We start from the raw sequence: 20,409 nt of genomic DNA, 5'->3' as shown, positions 1-20,409 counted from the left end.
GATTTCAGCTCTCTTGACATAATATGCTGGAGAGAGTTCTCTAGTAACACTTCTTTATTAAAGCAACAAGACTGAAGACTGAGGAGGGGAGAGCTACATTTATAGGGACAGGGAACAAGCTAGAAAGGATACATTTTGGAGGGAACAATATCAGGCCTTTTGGAGGCAACCAATAAGACAGAGGATCCAAATACAGCAGCTTAAATGAACCAATAGTAGCTGTACCCTCTGGAACCAAAAGGCAGTTACTTTACCCTAATGCAATACAGACAATAATAATACAGATATAAAATCCTTTGACTCAATACACAACACCCCTCCCCCCCTAGTGAGCACAGCAGGCGTAATCTCTCAGGTACTGTGGGGTCCTACAACTTCTACTTGATCTCCTGACAACAGGTGTTGCCGGTTCTGGATTGGGTGTCACCTGTGGTAGGGGGGCTGCTATAGGGGTTTCGTCAGGAACAGATGGAGTCCCAGACATCTCAGGGTCCCCTACCTGTACCTCGTCATCCTGAGGACCAGCAGACCCTGGTTCATTTGCTGAAGCCCCTGGTGACTGCACTTCTGGGCCATTTTCACCCTGGCCTTGTAGCTCTGCGTCGTTAGCCAGGGATGAATTATCAGACTCTTCCCTGCTGAGCGCCCGGCGCCTCAGCTGATCTATATGTCTCTTCCAAACTTGCCCATTTTCCAAGGTCACATAATAGGACACAGGTCCACTAGCCCGGGTGACCACACCAGCCACCCACCGCAAACCTCGTGAATAGTTCCTCACCCAGACCAGATCTTCAGGGGCGAGATACCTTGTTGTGTCAGTCTCAGCTTGGGGGGTTGCTCTTGAATTACGGTTTGGCATTTTATCTGGGTGGACATAATCCAACACCGTTACCAGTCTTCTACCCAAGAGCAGCTCAGCTGGCGACTTGCCCGTTGCAGTACACGGCGTCGCATGCTGCAAAAATAACATTCGCGCGATGCGAGCTGACCAGTTACCCTCCATTAAGCGCGCAATGGATTCTTTGGCTGTTCTTACCATGCGCTCCACCTGCCCATTGGAGGATGGGTGAAAGGGCGCGGATGTGACCCCTCTTATGAAGTTATCAGCCAAGAATGCCCTGAATTCTTGGGATACAAATCGCCACTTCTAACCATTTGGAATATGCATCGACGATAACCAAAAAGACCTTCCCCTGGAATGGCCCAGCAAAATCTAAGTGCAGCCGGCTCCAGGGAGATCTGGACTGCTCCCACCAGTGAACTGGTGCTCTGGCCACTTCTGGCCGCACCTCTTGGCATGCCTTGCATGTTCGTACCCATTGTTCTATGTTCTGGTCCATTCCAGGCCACCACACATAACATCGGGCTAGCGACTTCATCCTGACCATTCCCGGGTGTCCCATGTGAAGCGTCTCAAGAACCCTGTTTCTCAGTGGTGCTGGGATCATCACCCTATCTCCCCACAGGAGACAACCCTTATGCATGGACAACTCGTGCTGCCTTGTCGCATAAGGCCTGAATTTGTCTTCATGCGGACCACCTGGCCACCCCCTCCCCACCCAGGTGAGCACACGGGAGAGAACAGCATCTTTCCTCATTTTCTCAGCTATATCAGTAGCCGTTACAGGAGCCCCCGGAAGTGTTTCCAGCATCATTATGTGCTCCGCTGGAGCAGGATCCTCATTGCTCCCACCAGGAAGGGGCAATCGACTCAGCGCATCAGCGTGGCACAACCGCTTCCCCGGCACATGGGTCAAGGTGTACTGGAACCCGTTCAGGAATATAGACCAACGCAACATTCTGGGGGAGAGAATTTGTGGCGTTTGTTTGTTCGGGTTGAACAACCCTAACAGTAGTTTGTGGTCCGTTTCAATGGAGAAATGGCGACCGTACACATAATCATGGAACTTTTTGATTCCTGCCACAATTGCAAGTGCCTCTTTGTCAATTTGAGCATAGTTGCGCTCCATGGCCGACAACGTACGCGAACAGAAAGAGATGGGCTTTTCCGACCCATCCGGTTCCCTATGACTCAGCACCGCCCCCAGACCGTATTGAGAGGCATCACATGCCAGGACCAGCGGCTTCGACTATCATAATGAGCAAGGACACTCCTGCTACTCAGCATTCCTCGCAAGGAGTCAAAAGCCTTCTGCTGCTCCTGCCCCCATCGCCACACATTCTTTTTCTGCAACAGTCTATGTAATGGTTCAGCTACCGAAGCTTTCTGGGGTAAGAACGAATGATAAAAGTTAATAAGTCCCAGGAATGACTGCAACTCCGTCTTGTTCTGTGGTCGTGGTGCCTCGATGATGGCCTTAACCTTAGAATCTGTGGGGTGGATGGATGATGCATCAATTTTAAACCCCAAGAAATCCACAGTTGGCACCCCAAAACTGCATTTTTCCTTTTTTAGTTGCAATCCCACCTCCTTGAACTTGAGCAACACTGCACGGACACGCGCAACCAGTTCCTGTGGGTCTTTTCCAGCAATCAAAACGTCATCAAAAAATGGCAAGACCCCCGGCAGACCTCTTAACAGGCGTTCCATGAGCCCTTGAAAAATCCCTGGGGCCACACAAACTCCAAATTGTAATCTGTTAACTCTGAACGCCCCTTTATGTGTGACAATAGTCTGTGCTTCCATTGATTGTGGGGTTACTGGCAGCTGTTGGTAAGCTTGTGCCAGGTCAATTTTGGCGAACACTTTGCCCCCAGCCAGTTTAGCCAACAGATGTGATACGACTGGAATGGGGTATGAGTTTCCCCTGAGTGCCCTATTGATAGTACATTTGTAATCAGCACAGATCCTGACTTCCCCATTTGCTTTAAGGGGCGTGACGACTGGAGTCTCCCACTTAGCGGAGTCCACGGGTGAGAGAACTCCCTGCTTGACCAATTTATCCAGCTCTGCTTCGATCTTGGATTGCAGTGCAAATGGCACTCGCCTTGGTTTGAGTCGGATTGGGGCCACCCCAGGGTCCAATTCGAAGTCAACTGGGGGCCCTTTATAACAACCCAGTTTTCCATTAAAGAGACCAGCAAATTCTTTGCATAATGCCTCACTCATCTCAGGGCAGGTTTGGATTGAATTAAGCCCTGATATACTCAGTCCCAGGGCGGGGAACCAGTCAGTGCCCAGGAGACTGGGGCGACTGCCCTTCACAATCACCAGTTTGAGTACCGCCTGTTTGTCCCGGAACTGTACTCTCACGGCACACATTCCCATGACATGGATGCGGCCCGCTGAGTATGACTGCAAAGTTGCTGGGAAGGGCTCCAGAGGGGGCAACTTACCCCTGGGGAAGAATGTCCTCGTGGTCTGGTCCGACACGATAGTGAATCCAGATCCGGAGTCCACCTCCATGTCGCACAGCTGACCCTCAATCTTCACCTTGACGTGGGCCTTGCCTTGCGCTGGAAACTGCACGACCCTCCCGTTGATCTCCGTTACGTAGTGGCAGTCCTTTAGAACATGGTTTGCTGTGGGCGATCTGCGATGCTGCAGTCTAGGTGCTCCTGTCGCTCCCAACGCCGCCGATCTACAGACCCTGGCGATGTGACCTGTCTTCCTGCACGTCCGGCACATAGCATTCCGGAAACGACAACTCTTCCGCTCATGGTTTCCGCCACAACCAGGGCACCTGCCTCGGTGTTCTTTGTGCACTGTGCAGGCCTGACGCACTGACTCGACCCCACGGACTGGGCTCTGGCTCGAAGTAGCCTCTAGCTCGTCCATGGCATGCGCAACTTCTATCTGTGGCTTAGGGGCCCTGCGACTGGCATCAAGCTCCTCTCTTTCATAATTCTCCGTGGCGGTGGCCTCCTTCAAGGCTGAAGCAAAGGTAACCTCTTCTTTAGCCACGATGCGTCTTCTGGCTTTCTTGCTGCTCAGACCACCGACAAACCGATCCAGGAGAGTCTCTTCCAGATCTTGGAAGTCGCAGTGCTGAGCGAGCTTTCGCAGTTCAGCTAGAAATGCAGATACAGACTCCCCAGCACGCTGCTGCCTCTTATGAAACTCCATCCGCCGGGCCATCTTGGTCTCAGTAGGCACCAAATGGCTTGTTAGGCAGGCAAGAATATCTTTGAGAGATGTCTCACTTAGCTTCGCTGGAGCAAGCAATGCCTTGGCCAGCGTGAAGATCTCAGGCCCACAGTAGCTCAGGAATGTGGCCCTTCTTTTGCTGGCATCGGTGATCCCTTGAGCCACCGCGAAGAACTCGAAGCGTTCGACGTAGTCTTCCCACGTGTGGGGCTCTGATGGCTGGAAGGGCTCCAATACCCTTGGACTCTCCATTGTCCTGTGGGCAGGGTCGTCTTCTCAGCTGGCCAGTGAGTCTTGTTTTATCTTCAATCCGGACTCTGAGGCAGGGCTGTGTTAACTGCTCCTCAGCATTCCGGATCCCACCTTCGTCGCCAGTTGTTGTGACGTGGGGTTTGTGATTTCAGCTCTCTTGACATAATATGCTGGAGACAGTTCTCTAGTAACACTTCTTTATTAAAGCAAACAAGACTAAGACTTGAGGAGGGGAGAGCTACATTTATAGGGACAGGGAACAAGCTAGAAAGGATACATTTTGGAGGGAACAATATCAGGCAATCACAGTCCTGCCTTTTGGAGGCAACCAATAAGACAGAGGATCCAAATACAGCAGCTTAAATGAACCAATAGTAGCTGTACCCTCTGGAACCAAAAGGCAGTTACTTTACCCTAATGCAATACAGACAATAAAGATACAGATATAAAATCCTTTGACTCAATACACAACAATAATACAGTGCCGTAGCGTGGGGGGTGCAGGGGGGGCCGGCCGCACCATCTGGGGGTTAGGGTTAGGGGGCGCAAATCCACGGATTAGGGGGCGCAAATTACTTGCCTTGCCCCGGGTGCTGACAACCCACGCTACGCCACTGGTATAATAAATCCGAAGCTGTCAAATTCGTGGCTCCGCAGCTCCCCCAATGGCCAAAACGGAAACAGCCGGCAAGCGCTGTTCGCTCTGTCGATGGAAGACGACCTGCAGGAAGCTCAGGCGGGCACTCGCATCCCGATGGATGGCAGGCGCGAGCTATGGAAGGGAAACTTTTGCAGAATCACCAGGTCCATAGAACACCTCAAGGATCTCCACTGGTTTCCATTACGTTTCCGAGCAGAATCCGAAGTCCTCCACGGCCTCTGCCCTGTTCACCTGGAGCAGCCTCAACCTGTGGGCCCCCAGATGTTGTTGAACTACAACTCCCATCACCCCTAGCTAGCAAGGTCAGAGCTCAGGGATGATGGGAGTTGTAGTCCAACAACATCTGGGGACTCAGAAGTTGAGAACGGCTGAAGGGTCTCCCCTCGACCCGCCCCACCCTCCCGCCCCTTTGAAGCAGCACCTCCATCCGTTGACCACCATCCATCCTGCAGACACTCACACAGGGCGTTCTTGCCTTTCCCGCTTCCGATTTAGGAGAGCTCGTTTGGGGCATCATCCACGTCCTGGTATCTCACCCAGCGGCCTCATGCAGATGCTGGAAAGCCTGGCAGAGAGGAGGGGGCCCCACGGCAGCCCACTTGTGGGTGCGAGGGGCAAGGTGAAGAGGGAGCAGCACTGGTGAGACTGTGGGCCCATTCTTCGCTTCTGTCCTTCAGCGCAGCCCATTCCCAGCATTTTCCACCCCCCGTTTCCCTATAAAAAGCTTTATTCAGAAGAGCAGTTTGCAAATGAAATCAAAAACAAGAACAATTAATTGCACATTTATTCCAAAGCCTGTTAAAACGACTGAATTTAATTCCACAAAGCGGGTGAACTGGATCCAGCGACGCCAGCGTTTCAAAGTCTGGTGGTCCTTTGTTCCTCCAGCGCCCCGCCAGGGAATCTCACTGCCCCCCGCATTGGGAACCTCTGGCTTAGACAAGGGGGGCAATAAATAAAGATGGCCGAGGCAAAGCTCAGCAGCAAAGGCTCCTGAGAACCAACACTTATTCATTTACTGCCACTGCACAGCAGGCACATCCAGACACACATGGGGGGGGGGGAGAAGGGGTTTTGGGGGGCAGGGTGGACGGGCTGCCGCTTGCCCTCACGTCAGGGCCACCGTCCGCCTGGCAGGAGACATTTCTCCCTTCTCTGGCACAGGGGAGATGTGGGCGCAGCAACGGGCAGGAGACCATCCTTGGGCCAAGGAGAGGGTCCTGCAGGCAGAAGAGCTTCTGTGGGGAGGAAGGGCAGCCCCCTCCAAGCGCCCACAGGGCGCCCCACTCCAGGCCCAGCCTGCCAAGATGGGGGGCAGCTGCCTCCCCGCCGTCGGGTTCCTCTGGCCCAGGCGGCCTCTACTGGGGGCCCAGGACGGCCTGGAGGTCCTCAGGGAGCGACCCAACGATGGTGGCGATGTAGAGGCCCACCCGATGCAGAACCTCCTCCTTCACGGGGAGGCGATGGCACCTGGCGCGCACCTGGCGGGGGAGGAAAGGTGCAAGAGTTAAAGCAGCAGAGAGATGAATTCTGGAACTCCCTGCCACAGGAGGCGGCTGTGGCCACCAGCCTAGGTAAAGGTAAAGGTACCCCTGCCCGTACGGGCCAGTCTTGCCAGACTCTGGGGTTGTGCGCCCATCTCACTCAAGAGGCCAGGGGCCAGCGCTGTCCGGAGACACTTCCGGGTCACGTGGCCAGCGTGACATCGCTGCTCTGGCGAGCCAGAGCCGCACACGGAAACGCCGTTTACCTTCCCGCTGGTAAGCGGTCCCTATTTATCTACTTGCACCCGGAGGTGCTTTCGAACTGCTAGGTTGGCAGGCGCTGGGACCGAGCAATGGGAGCGCACCCCGCCGCGGGGATTCGAACCGCCGACCTTTCGATCGGCAAGCCCTAGGCGCTGAGGCTTTTACCCACAGCGCCACCCGCGTCCCAGGCCACCAGCCTAGAGGGCTTCAAAAGAGGATTAGACCCATTCATGGCCGAAGAGGAGAAGGCTCTGGGTGGGGACTAGCCCTGAGAGCTTGGCTCTGCCTCCCAGACAGATGAAGAAATGCTGTAGGAGTGCACATGTCCAGAGTGTGGGGATCAGATGGGATTACTATGAGGAATTTTATAAGATATGTATCAAGCCATTGTGTCCGCTATGAAAGCATGGCGTTGACTGGGTTCGATTCAGTGACAACAATTTCTGATCAAATCCTACAAGCCTCTGCATCTCTGGCCATTTTCTCTACTGTTCATTTTCTCTGCCTGACAGGCCCATATAAGCATTCTAAATACACAGGGCAGTTGCTTCATCAGGCATCCTCAGTACAGAAAGATAGTAGGCCGTTTCTTTGATGTAGCCTTCCTTGGTTTTGTTAATCTTAGGGCCTGGAAATAGCTTCACAGGAAGGTGATAAAGATCCCTATCTCCTCGCCATCCTTCCTCTCGTGTTTATTGCTGTTTATGACCTCCGGAGTTGCTGAATGTATTCTTCCTTTTTAGTTGTTTTATTTACCCCAGAAGTATGTATGCTTAAATTAGCTTTTGTAGTTTAACTTTGTCCTGGGGTTTTTTGAAATGCTCAGAGGAAATCTGATTGGTTCTTACGAATGCTGTGTAAAAAGTTTCGTTGTGAATAAAACGACCTGGGCCAAGGGGTGGAGGCACAATTATTACACTGCACATCGTTTGCTGGAAAGTGCAGGAGGGGAGAAGGCTGCTCCTGGGCCAAGATCCTGCTTGTGGACTTGCCCTTTGGAGGGGGGCATCTGGTTGCCCACTGTGAGGTCAGGATACTGGCTGAGACAGGCCCCTGTGGCCCGATCCAGTCTCAGGTTCTTATATTCTGAAGACCAGTCCACTGGAAGGGGCAGAATCAGGTCATTAAAAGTGAGTGGTTGAAGCCACCCCGTGAACTGGGCAGCGCATCCTTTCAAACGCATGTATCGCCATTTCTTTCTGACGTACCAAGTGCCCACCTTGAGAGAAGCTGCTCCTCTCTCCCTTTGGCAACAGGCACCACCTGCCTGCCTGTCCCCACAGACGGGGACCAACACATCGCCCGGCGAGCCAAGAGGGTCTCCTCCTCCTTCAGGATTCCAGTTATTGCCCACATGCAAAAGCTCAGGGATCTGTAGGAGTTTAGCTCTGACTCTCGTCCGCTGAGATTTCCTGAGGGGACTCCCAAGGCTGAAACAGGCCTGGCCAGAGTCCGGAGGGGCCAGCCAGCCCTCGAGGAGAGAGCCCCGATCCGGGCACCTTCCACCCATCGGGCGCAACTCGCTTGGGAGCACCCTGCTTACCAGCTTCTCCTGGAGCTTCAGGACCAGGTCGACCACCTCAACCTCAGACTTGTCCTTCACCCAGGACCGGATGTTCTGCAGGAGAAGAAGCCAACTCAGCTGGGAAGACGCTTCCTTGCTTCCTCCCCAGAGCAATGGCCCTGATCCTGGTGCCACTTTCTGGCGCACCTGCTAGGAATCTTGCAAAGAACGGGGGGGGGGGGGCTGTTTGGGCAAACCTGAGCCTGACTGACCTGGAAAGGCACTTACACCCCCCCCCACAAGGAGCCCAGGTATGTCCTGCTTGTCTCTGCAAAGCCCTCAAGCAGAGTGCGAAGAAATACCATATTCTTCGTCATTTTTATCATGGGGGAGACTGCCCAGAGTTGTTGAGCTTTTTCTAAAGGGGGAATTGCCGAAAATCGCTCACCTATCCCATGTCCCCCCATGCAGTATACCGTGTCTAAGACGACCCACAATTTTTAACATAATTTTTTAATAAAAAATGTCTTATGGATGGAAATGCCCAGCTCCTTTCCAGCCTTGCTGCTGCCTGAAGATGGCGATGCAAGCCCAGCTCTGATCTCCCCCCAGGAAACCTGGCCAGATAAAGCAGCAGTCGGGGGGCGGGGGGCGCTGGAACCACTGCTGCTTGTCAGAGGCTGAATCGCCCAGGAAAGCGCTGGCCTCACAGACTTTGCAGGCAGCAGCAGCAAACCCCTGAGGGCTGAGATTGCCCAAAGTGTAGCAGCCCCAAGCGGAACGAGGACGTGTGGGCAGCCACCCCCCATGCAGGAGCCCCCCCCGCCCCCCATTCTGCACGCACCGCCTCCGAGATGGCTTCCAAGTGCAGGGCCTCCAACTTGTGCATCATCTCCCGGTGCCTCTGGCGGTACCAGCCATCAAAGTTCGGGGATCGGAAGAAGCGCCTGGGAGAATGAATTGAAGAAAATGTTCCATCTAACATTTGTTTAAAAACCTGAAGCATTTTTGTTAGGGATTGTAGGAAAAGACTTGCAAAGGAAGTTGAAAAATATCTTCATGTAGACGACAACAGCAGCAAGAGTCTTAATAGCACACAGATGGAAGAGTGAGGAAACCCCGGCTAAAGAACTATGGCAAGAGAAACTGCTGGACTATGCAGAATTACAGGACAAGGATAAGTGTGACTTCAAAGACGAATGGGAACCTTTTACAAAGTATTTAAAGATGCAAGAAAGTGAACTGGACTCCTTGGCAGGCTTTGAATAAACACTCACAAACTTTTTACTAATAATAACCAGTCAGATAAATTAAAGACCTATACAATTTTGCAACATGCAGAGATAGCATTTATAGAGAAACCAGAGATTGGAACTGAGGGAAGTCCGGGGGGGGGGGGGAGGAAATGGGGGGGGGAATTAAGGATGATATGTTTTAAGATATGTTTTGTTTAAATTCCTAATAAAAATATTTTTAAAAAGGAAGAAGAGCCTGTGGGGAGGGGGGAGGGGGCTGGGTGGGTGCTGCAAGGGAGGCCATGGGGGGGACGTGGGGGACGACTGGGGTTTCAGACGGAGGCTCTGCCTAGTCCTTAAGCCACAGGAGGAGGCTGGGTCCTGCAAGGCCTGCTGGCCCTTGGCTGGCTTCCAGTCCTCAGCAGCCAGAGAGTGAGGGATGGCTGAGCCCCGTTTGCGATGGGCAGGATCTGGTCCCTGGCAGGGAGGCTGAGATCTGTGGCTGAGACACAGTGGAGGGAAGCAGCCCATGGGGGGTCTGCAAGGAGCCAAGCCAGGGGAGCCATTGGGTGTCTCCCTAGAAATCAGGCCAAGGACTGCAGCCTGAGCCACGTCTGCCAAGCTGGTTTGGAGCTCAAGACCAAGGAGCACGGATGACAGCAAGAGGGAGCTCCATTTTCTGAGTGACATGTGCCTTTCACGTCCCAAACAGAGTGATGTAGACAGAGCCAGCTCCTTCCTTCTCTCGCTCTCTCCCTCCTGAAAGGGGCCTGCGCGCTCCGACCCTCGGCTGCCCTCTTCTGGCGCACAACCAGGGCAGGGCTGGAGCTCTGGGGCAGAGCATCTCCCTTGCGTGCAGAAGGTCCCAGGCTCCATCTCCAGGGGGTCCAGGACCTCCTGCCTGCCAGTGAAGGCTGAGCTGGGTGGACCCCAACTGCCAGGCTCAGAAAGAGGCAGCAGCCGCTTCCCCCAACTTCCTCTAGGGTCATGAGACGAGTGAGGGGCCTTCTGCTAAGAGTAACAATGTCCCCTTCCCTGCTTGCAGAAAGGGAGGTCCCCAGGAAATGGCCTCTCACCAGATTCAGGGGTGAACAGCTAACCTACACTTTCTGGAAAAAAGCAGCCTTGTTTTTGGACTGTGTACTATTCCGAAATATGTTTGGAGTGGGTTTGGAGGTTCCCCCATCGGACAAACTCCCTGATGTTGAAAATCTTGTTCCTGAGGGCTCCTGCCTGCTCCGCTCCTTGACACCCTAGCTTTCCACACACAGGGAAGAACACGGGGGTTTGTATGTGACCAGCCCCCTCCTTCCTGGTTTAGCTCTCCTGCGGCTGAGCTGTCCCAAGGCCTACCTGTACAGGCCCACCCAGTCCCCCTTCAGCACGCAGGTGAGCTGAGGCCCAGCATGCTCCAGGGTCTTGAGGAAGTCCTCCTGCTGGAAAGGGTGGATCTGAGGGGGGTTCTGAGCATGAGAGAGAGAGAGAGAGAGAGAGAGAGAGAGAGAATGAACCCATGGCAAACTGGGCACTCCCTCCTGGTATGCCCACAGCCCAGCGACACCCCCTCCGGCCAGGGGGCTGCAGCCACAAAGACCATTGTGCTCCGCAGAGCATGCGCTCAGCCAGCTGCCCCATTTGCTCATATGCGCCCTGCGTGACTGGCCCCTACAGCAGCCGGGCCAGAGGAGCCTGTGGGTGACCCAGCAGGCGAAGACCCCCTGGCACTGCCACAAGGGCTGCCCTGAGAGCTCAGAACTGAGCTGGGCAGGGAGACCACGTACCTTCCAGGGGGTGATGGCCCTCTGTAGCGGCATGAGGCTCGCCATGTAGTGCTCCTAGGGAAGGCCAGAAGGGAGGAGGGAGAAATCAGAGGACCCCCTTTCAGCTCTGCCGAGAAGAGCCCCCCCCAACAATCATGCAGCTCAGGGGGGGGGGAATGGCCTGAAATAGGCAGCCTCCTCCCCAGGGGCAGCAGGACAGCAACCTCCAAAGGGAGACCAGGAGAGTGGCCCCCCATAGGGCGGGGGGAGAGAGCCCTGGCTGCCAGTCGGGGGGGGGGGGCAACAGGCCTCCATGGCCCACGTCAGTTGAAGGCTGCCTTCCCCCTGTGCTCCTCATCCTCCTCATTTCCCTGGGCAGGCCGAGGCCGGAGGGAGGTGGCACCTGCCCCCCCCCAGCTGCCTCTACTCACCAGGGGGATAATGAAACTCTGTGTGAGCTCCAGGAGGTGGCGGCGCAGGAGGGCGCTCTGGGCGTCGGAGGGCTGCTTCTTGTGGATGCCCTGCGAGGCGGGAGGGAGGGTCATGGCGCTTGTGGGGGCCCCGGCCTCTCCCAGAAGGCTCTGGCCCCCAAGGGGGAACTGGGCTCCAAGCCACCAGCCCCTCCCCACCCGCAGCGTCCGCCGCTCACCTTCAAGAGTTGCTTGATCAGGGTCTTGTCCTTGTGCAAGAAGGTCTTGTAGGAGGTGTAAAGTCCTGCAGCCAGAGACCCCCACAAGGAAGTGAGGCCAGGAGGCCGTGTGCTGGGGGGGGGGGTCCTTCGCAGGGAACACCATGGAGCTCCCTGTTTCCCAGGTGAGCGAGAGGCACCTGATGGACGCCCCCCCCCCCCCGCAGGTGCTGGGGTATCCCCTGCCAGCTTCTCTGCTCTGCTGCCTCATCCAGGAGCAGCTTTCGAACACGGCACCAGCAGCGGAGCCACCGAGAGGCTCCTAAAGGCCCCCCGAGGCCCACCTTTGCAGCCCCCGGGGGCAGAGCCAGAGCCTTGCTCCTTACCCGGCTTGGCGTCCAAGGTCTTCAGCTTGGCCAGCTTCTTCACCTTGACCTGCTTGGGCAAATCCCCTAAGGAGAAACACAAGGCCGTCCGAATAGCACAAGGATGGAAGGCGGAAGAGATCCCAAGTAAAGAATCACGGCAAGAAAAAATGAGGGATTATGCAGAGCTGGCAAAACTGACACACAAGCCACGGGACAAGGATAACTGTGACTTTAAAGATGAATGGGAAGCCTTTACAAAGTATTTGAAGACGCAACAAAGCGAACTGGACTCCTTGGCAGGTTTGGAATAAACATTCACAATTTTTTTTTATTGACGATAATCAGCTAAAGAATTTAAGGATCTATACAACTTTGTAACATGCAGAGAACAGCATTCACAAAGAAACCAAAGACTGGAACTGAGGGAATTCGGGGGTGGGTGGGTTTTGTGGGGGAGGAGGGAGGAAAATGAGGAGAAAATTAAGGATGACATGTTTTCGGATAATACATTTTGTTTAAATCTTTAATAATTTTTTTTTTTTAAAGGAAAAACACAAGGCCCAAGGGTGGGGGGCTGCAAGCCAACATGTCCCTGAGCCTGGCTGGCTTTCTGGCTTCTGCTCCCCTGGCTGAGCCCTGGACTGCTCCCCCCTCTCACGCTCCCCCCCCCCAGTTCCCAAGGGCCAGGATCCTCACAGGCAGGCGGCCCCCGAGCCCCTCCTTACCGGCCATCTTGAGGTCCCCCAGGCGCAGGATATGAGGCCAGTGCTGCAGGGTCTTGATAAAGAAGGGATTGGTGACGCCCAGGACAACACTTGGCCTGGGGGGGGGGGGAGAAGGGGGAGGTCAGTCCTCAGCTAGGAACCCCCGGTCTGTCCCCCCCCAGGCAGCTCCCCCCCCCGAGGACACTCACGGGGCCTGCGTCCGCGTCGTGTACTCCTTGAACTCGCTGTCGTGGATGGTGAAGTAGGGGCGGAAGTCGCAGCAGAACTTCAGGGGGGCCAGGCAGCTGGTGGAGAGGGAGGGGGCAGCCCCTGTCAGGAGGATCCCACAGGCACCCCCAAACAGGCCAGGGGGGCAGGAAGACCGCTATAGGTGCTGGCAGAACTCCCCTCCTTGCCCTGATAGGGGGTCCCCTTCGTCCTCCCCTCCGGCAAGGAGCTCTGAGGGTCTTTTAACCAGGGGCAACTCTGGAGATTTGCTTCCCCCCACCCCATCAGGCAAACTGGGCCCAGACGCCCAGTGCCCCCCCCACCTGGTCAGAGCGAGGACCATCTCTGAGGAGGCAGCAGGCGAAGGCGCCATGACCACGAGGGGCTCCCCCAGGAGCAGCAGCTCCCACAGCGCCTGCAGGTGGATCAGCACCGGCTGGAAGCACCTGCGGAGAGAGCGGGAGAGGCAGGTGGGGCCAGGCCAAGGCAGGATCGCCGTGGGGCAGGGGCACCCTCGCCCCTATCGCCAGGCCTCAGAAAGCGGGGTAAGGCAGCGCAGCGCAGCCTCCCCAGGCCCCCAGCCGGCAGGCCCCCCAGAGACAAGGGCTGCTTTGCCCCCAGAGCAAAACTGTCCCCATGAGCCTCTGGGGCTCCCCCCACTAGATTCCCCAAGGGGGGTGAAAGGAGCCCCCCAGGGTGAGGAAAAGCTCCTCAGAACCCCAGAAGAGCAGGCTGGATTAGGCCCAAGTGAACCCTCTTCTCACAGGGGCCAACCAGATGGGGAAACCCACACGCAGGAGCAGGTCTCCCTGCCTGAGGTTTCCATGGCTGCCGCCATCTGAGCAGGCTGGGAGCCACCCATTGCCCTCCTCTCTTCCATGAATTTGTCCACCCCCCCTTTAAAGCCATCCAGGCTGCCTTTCACTGAAGCAAAATCCCCTCCCCGGGGAGGCTCCTGGCCAGGCACCCCCAAACGCGGCCCTCCAGCTGTTTTGGGACTACAACTCCCATCATCCCTAGCTACCAGGACCAGTGGTCAGGGATGATGGGAACTGTAGCCCCAAAACCTCTGGAGGGCCGAGTTTGGGGGTGCTTGCTCTGGGCCAAAGGGTAGGCAGGCTCCCCTGAGAGCCCCCCTTTGCCCCACCAGATCCTACTCAGGAATGCCCCCTTGTGCCCTCTGCAGCTCCCCAGACTTGCCCCTTCTAGCAGCGGGCAGAAAAAGAGAGTGCTCTCACCTGAAGAGGTCCAGTTCGTGGATGCTGGGGAGGACTAGGGGGGCTGGCAAGAGGTTCTGAAGGGGGGGGGGAGGAGAGGAAGGGAGTCAGTGGATGACCCAAATGGAGCTTTAAGTCTCAGTCCAAATCCCAAGAGAGACATGGTTGGTATCAGAAAAACACAACCCCCCCCCCCCCCGTGCAATGTGGCTCAACCAGAGGGAAGCGCATGAGGGGTCATAATAACAAAAATTTTATTCTTTATACCCCGCCCATCCGGCTGGGTTTCCCCAGCCCCTCTGGGTGGCTCCTGACAGAAATTTAAAAGCAGAATAAAACTTCAAACATGAAGAACTTCCCTAAACAGGGCTGCCTTCAGGTGTCTTCTTAAAGTCAGACAGAGTGGCATTTAGAGGTCCTTGGAGGGATGCAATCTGGCAACTCCAGGCACAGACCAGCTGACAGCCGCTCAGGACCCAGTTACATGCAGAAACAAGCCCCTGCCTTGGTGGAGGCAGCCGTAGGGCAAACCACAAGGACCATCTCTGCCCTGCTGAGCTGAAGAACGGCATCTTGCCCCCCCAGCCATTCTCACATGTCACATCTAGCCCCCGCCGCCGCCGCCACAATGCAGGAATTGTTGCTAAAGCACCTCTGACAGGTGGCCCCCAACCTCTGCTTAGAAACCTCCAAGTAAGAAGAGTCCACAGCTTCCTGAAGGAGACTGTCGAACACAGGGAAAAGCACAGGCCATGGCAGGATCCGCCCCAACCCCCCAACCCCCGGCCGCCTCCAAGTCCCAGCAGCTCTCACCTCCTGATTCTGGGGCTTGGCGGGGCTGGAGCCAGGCTTGTCCAAACGAGAGGGAATCCTCACCTGCGCCATGAAGAGGGACAGGCAGAGTGAGCGCCCCTCCCCCAGAGCCCCCTCCCCTGCTGCACCCCGTCCCCGACAGGTACCTGGTTTTAACCTTTAAAGCCCTATGCGGCTTACAACCCTCGTACCTATGGGACCCCCTCTCCTGGTATGTCCGATGGAGGACCGTACAGTCTTCAAACAAAAACATCTTGGAGATCCCTGGCCACAGGGAGGTTAGGCTGGCCTCAACCAGAGCCAGGGCTTTTTTGGCCGTGGCCCCGATCTGGTGGAACGCTCTGTCCCAAGAGACCAGGGCCCTGTGGGACTTGACATCTTTCCGCAGGGCCTGCAAGACAGAGCTGTTCCACCAGGCCTTTGGCCAAGGCACAGCCTGACCCCCTCCTTTGGTAATCCTCACAGAACTCTAGCCCAATGGTTGCCATGAATTTGATTCTGAATTGATTTTAAAATGAATTGATTTTAGAACGCTGTGTTACTTTTATTGTTGTTAGCCGCTCTGAGCCCGGCTTCGACTGGGGAGGGCGGGATATAAATAAAAATTTATCATCATTATTATTATTACCTGAATGACGACGCCCATCACTGGGAGATTGAGGGTCTGGCCAGGCACAGGAGGCGGCCACTGGTCAATCTCGCTGCACACTGGAAGAGGCAAGGCCGGTTGAGGAGGCGGCCCTGGACTCCCCCACCCCAAATGCGGTGGCCACCACAGGACCTCCATCGTGTCAGCTCATTTGCCCCCCATCCTGGGGGAGGAGGGGAAAGGCCAACACGGCGGCAGCCATCTCTCCCCACGTACCTGGGAGATGAGAGGCTCAGGCAGTGGAGGGCCTTGGAGAGAAAACAGAAGGGCTTCCTCTTGGGGTGGGGCGAGCAGCAGGTCACCCTGCGAACCGGCCAGCAGGAGATTCAGGACAGGCAAAAGGGCCACCTCTGCACGGGTTCCCGGCAGCCTTGGCCAACCTGGTGCCCTATTGCTCCCGTCCCCTGGGCCGGCTGGGAGTTGTAGTTCAAAACACCTGGAGGGCGCCAGGTTGGGAAATGGTGTTGCCTGCCATCGTCAGGCCCGGCCCCAGGGGTAACCAGTCCCTCCTCACCTGCCTCCAGGCACGGGTCCAGCTTGTCAAAGTATTCTGGGGCTATGAGCTGCAGCAAGGCCTGGAAGAGGTTGACGTAGGGGAGGCGAGACACCAGGACAAGAGACTGAAGGAGAGAGAGAGAGAGAGAGAGAGAGAGAGAGAGAGACGGATGGTTGCATTTCTATACCACTTAATAGAACAAAAATACCTCTAAGCAGCGTACAGAAAACTGAAGCAACAGCAGATAACTTACATAAAATATTATAAGAACATAGTTGTGTACAAAAAAGTTAAGTTAATACAATATTCTTGATATCTATACATCAATACCAAGTCATGGTCCTCCCTCTCAGCCTCTGGGTTCTCACCCAGCCATTGTCCAAACAAGCTCTTTGCTCACCCACAGAGAGAAGAGTTCTCAGAAACAGCAGACATCTCCCTTGTCTCTCCCTCTAAACTCGCTTTTTATGGGCAGCCCAAGGCGGTTGGCACTTCCTCAGGCTGCCCACAGCTGTGCCCCAATCAGCCGCTCTCTCCACACCCAGCTCCTACACTGGCTGGCAGCCATGACTCTTGGAAAGACACAGAAAGGGCTGCAAGAGATCCTGCCCACCTCCTCCTCTTCCTTTTCCATCTTGTCTCGCTCCCCACAGCCCCCCTCTCGTGCTCTACCCATCGTTTCAGGCCAGTGGGTGAAATCTGCTTGGTTCTCTTCTTGCCCAGCACCCTAATTCCAAAGATGCTTCTGTGGAGCAGGGAGAACAAGCAGCTCTGCCACACATACACACCCCCCCCCCCAGCTTTTGAGGCCCCTGGCGTAGCTGCCCTTCTGCCAGAGCCTCACTGGCAAGGAGCGACTCCAGCTTTGTGCAAAGGAAAAGGCTCATTGGGTCAGAGGCTCCTGAGCAGCCAGGCTTGGCTCACCTTCTGGAAGTAGCCTCTCTTCACAGAGCTGTCCTTGACTTGCCGGAAGAACACATAGCCAAAGTAGTGTGCAGGGTCTCTCTGGGTTGGGGAAGCAGAAGTGTCTGTGAACAACCCCCCCACAATCACTTTCAGCTCCAGTGCCTGCTTGCAGGGACATCCCCACGGCTACAACCTTCTAGAGCAGGGGTAGGCAACCTAAGGCTCAGGGGCAGGATGCAGCCCAATCGCCTTCTCAATCTGAGAATCCGCGTGTTTTTACACGAGTAGAATGTGTGCTTTTATTTAAAATGCATCTCTGGATTATTTGTGGGGCATAGGAATTCATTCATTTTTTTCTCTCCAAAATATAGTCTGGCCCCCCACAGGGTCTGAGGGACAGTGAACCGGCCCATGGCTGAAAAAAGCTGCTGACCCGTGCTCTAGAGACTGCTTTCCATTCAGCAAGAACTTGCCACCCTCACATCAATCCGCCTGGCACATGCCATCATGGCACAGATGAGCTGCCAGCGGGCCCCCCCCCAAGTCCTCCAGGAGGGGCACAGGGTGCGCCAATCCAGACACAGCTTGGCTCGCGCATCACAGGAACCCGTGGAGGGAAAGGCTCTCCCCTCAGAGAAAAGTTGTTTTAAGTTAATTTTTTTGTACTAAACGACAAGTAATAACGATGATATTTTCCATCTCTAAAAACCTAAATGTCCTGGAGAAAAAAACCAGACCAAAGCCAAGCATCTCAACCCCTTTGCTTTTAACCCTGAAAATATCACAACTGACCTGTAATGATACAGCAGCTTCCCTGTTATATTCAAAGTCATCCCCATACAATGCATTTCGCTGCCCCCCAGACTGACGGAAGCGAAAGCTGAACTGGGTGTCTCCAAGGCTGCCTGGGATGGACAGAGACAGGGCAGGAGAAACAGAGCAGCTGAGACTCAAGAGGATTCTGCCCTCCTCAAAAATCAACATGCCTGAAGCCGTCGTCCAGGGTGACTGCAGGCCCCAACGCAAGCTGGAAAAGGACACTGGCATGAATGTCTAGAGGCAGAGGACTCCCCTGCCCCCCCCCCCCCGAGAGTTGGGTTGCTGTGGGCAGTACCCAGGTTGGATGGACAGCACTAATCCTGATTGGGGACAGGACCTCTGCCCTTTACACCAGTGTTTGCAACTCCTTCCCTAGCAATTCTGAAGTGACTGCAGAGACACAGATTAAATGCTACCAGTTAAGACTCTGCCTTTTTCCAGGAATCTGTGTGGGGCATTTTAGAAAGTCCATAGAAAAGTTGTTCTCTGTTGAGCCACTGCCTCAACCACCTAGAACTTGACATTGTTGTAAAAACACAATACAAATACCAAAGCAGATCAAATCAGCCGGCGGTTCAATGGCTGTATTGCCTCCCTACTTGACTCTGTCCTGACCCTGTGCCAAACCGACTCACCTGAGTAAGAGTCGGGGAAGGATAGGTAGCAGATGCTTGTTTTCTGGAACACAGGAAGCGAAGAGGGTGTGAAGAGCAGATCCTCCCCCCACTCCCTACCCCACAGGCTTTGGGGCCAGGGCAGCAGCAGTGGGGCCGGGGCCCTCTCACCTCTTTTTCCGTCAAGGTGTAGTCAGGGGGATACACCAGCTGCAAAAAAGGAGAAACTCTCAGCGGTTGGACCCGGCAGGTGGCAGAGCCCAGCCCCTCCCAACAAGAGCTGCCTCAGTTTCCTTGCAGCATTTGGAGGGGTGCTGGAGACCTCTGGCTTGTGCCACAGAAACACTTGAGGCTCCAGAGGTTCATGTCTGCAACTGCTCTGAGCTCCAGGGCCCCTGGATGCAGCCTGGGCTGGGCTGGGGGAGATGTCAAAAGGAGCCTCTTTCCTCAGGGTGCCCCACCCACCAGAAGAAGAAGGCAAAGGAGGCACACAGCTCGACGTCGCCACAAACCAGGGGAGCCCTGACCCAAGAAGCAACGGGGCCTCAGCTCAGCTACTTGGTGGAGCTGTCCATGGTGGGGCAGGTCAATTCTGTCTCCAGGGCAGCTGTCTACCTGTCCGCAGGTTGTCTTGCCAGAGTGGTGCATGCTCTGGTTATCTCCTGCTTGGACTACTGCAATGCGCTCTACGTGGGACTACCTTTGAAGGTGATCAGGAAACTGCAACTAATCCAGAATGTGGCAGCTAGACTGGTGACTGGGAGCGGCTGCCGAGACCATATAACACCAGTCCTGAAGGACCTACACTGGCTCCCAGTACGTTTCCAAGCGCCATTCAAGTGTTGGTGCTGACCTTGAAAGGTCCAAACGGCCTTGGCCCAGTAGACCTGTAGGAGCGCCTCCACCCCCATCATTCAGTCTGTACACAGAGGTCTTCCTCCTGAGAAGTGAGGTTACAGGAAACCAGGCAGAGGGCCTTCTCGGTAGTGGCGCCCTCCCTGTGGAACGCCCTCCCGACAGATGTCAAAGAGGTAAACAACTATCTGACGTTTAGAAGACATCTGAAGGCAGCCCTGTACACGGAAGCTTTTTAATGACTGATGTTTTAATGTATTTTTAACCTTTTGTTGGAAGCCGCCCAGAGTGGCTGGGGAAACCCAGCCAGATGGGGGGCGAATAAATAATTTTATTTTTATTATGTTCCCTCAGGGTGCCCCATCCAACAGAAGAAGTGGGCAAAGGGGGCGCACGACTCAGCCCCGAACCAAGAAGCAACGGGTTACTTAGTGGCCGCGAAGGAACCGGCGGGGAATCTGCCCCGCTTCCCGCGAGAAGGGCAGGCGCCTCCCCGGCCTCCTCCAGGCCTGATCTGCGGAGCTCCCTGCGCTGCTGGGGGCGCCTCACCCACCTCCACGGCCTGGCCCAGCTCCAGGTCGAAGGTGACGGCGCACACGCACTCCAGCCAGGCCGACAGGCGCCCCCAGGGCAGCGCCGAGCCGCCGCCGCTGGCCGAGGGACTCCCGGCGCCCGGAGAGGAGAGGCGGCGGCGGCGGCGGCGGCAGCGCAGCGCCTCCAGCCCGCCCGGAGCCTCCATGGCGGCGGCGCCGGAAGCGGGATCTGCGAGGAGGCCCCGCCCCTTCCGCCACCGAGCGCGGCGGGCCCAGAGAGTCGCCCCGAGCCCTCCAGCGCCCCCAGCAGGCCGGAGAGAGAGAGAGAGCGGGGACGCGGGGGGCGCCGCGGCGGCGGAAAGCCCTCGTTC

At 55.7% G+C, this 20,409-nt stretch overlaps 1 protein-coding gene across 3 annotated transcripts; it reads right to left on the bottom strand.

Annotated features, from left to right (window-relative positions):
• Positions 1-5,727: 5,727 nt before the first annotated feature.
• On the bottom strand, positions 5,728-20,265 carry DENND6B (DENN domain containing 6B). Of its 3 annotated transcripts, XM_083700484.1 has the most exons (20): positions 20,059-20,265; positions 18,822-18,860; positions 18,672-18,714; positions 18,010-18,122; positions 17,236-17,316; positions 16,330-16,435; positions 15,795-15,874; positions 15,167-15,229; positions 14,375-14,430; positions 13,460-13,582; positions 13,118-13,213; positions 12,930-13,024; positions 12,223-12,288; positions 11,858-11,922; positions 11,640-11,729; positions 11,230-11,283; positions 10,802-10,911; positions 9,058-9,160; positions 8,253-8,327; positions 5,728-6,442 (listed from the first exon to the last, which is right to left on the bottom strand). In XM_083700484.1, the coding sequence occupies exons 1-20, from the start codon at positions 20,242-20,244 to the stop codon at positions 6,320-6,322; spliced, it is 1,767 nt and encodes a 588-aa protein (XP_083556610.1). In that variant the 5' UTR covers positions 20,245-20,265; the 3' UTR covers positions 5,728-6,319. The 3 variants fall into 3 exon arrangements, with proteins under 3 accessions (XP_083556610.1, XP_083556611.1, XP_083556612.1); XM_083700485.1 differs by lacking the exon at positions 11,230-11,283 and having other exon boundaries at positions 20,059-20,260; XM_083700486.1 differs by lacking the exon at positions 13,460-13,582 and having other exon boundaries at positions 20,059-20,259.
• Between the last annotated feature and the right edge of the window lie 144 nt (positions 20,266-20,409).

This window comes from Podarcis gaigeae (genome assembly GCF_964106915.1).
Source record: "Podarcis gaigeae genome assembly, chromosome: 10".
Taxonomy (NCBI): domain Eukaryota; kingdom Metazoa; phylum Chordata; class Lepidosauria; order Squamata; family Lacertidae; genus Podarcis; species Podarcis gaigeae.
Note: the sequence above shows the minus strand (reverse complement) of the source record. Positions and strands in the feature narration are given on the sequence as shown.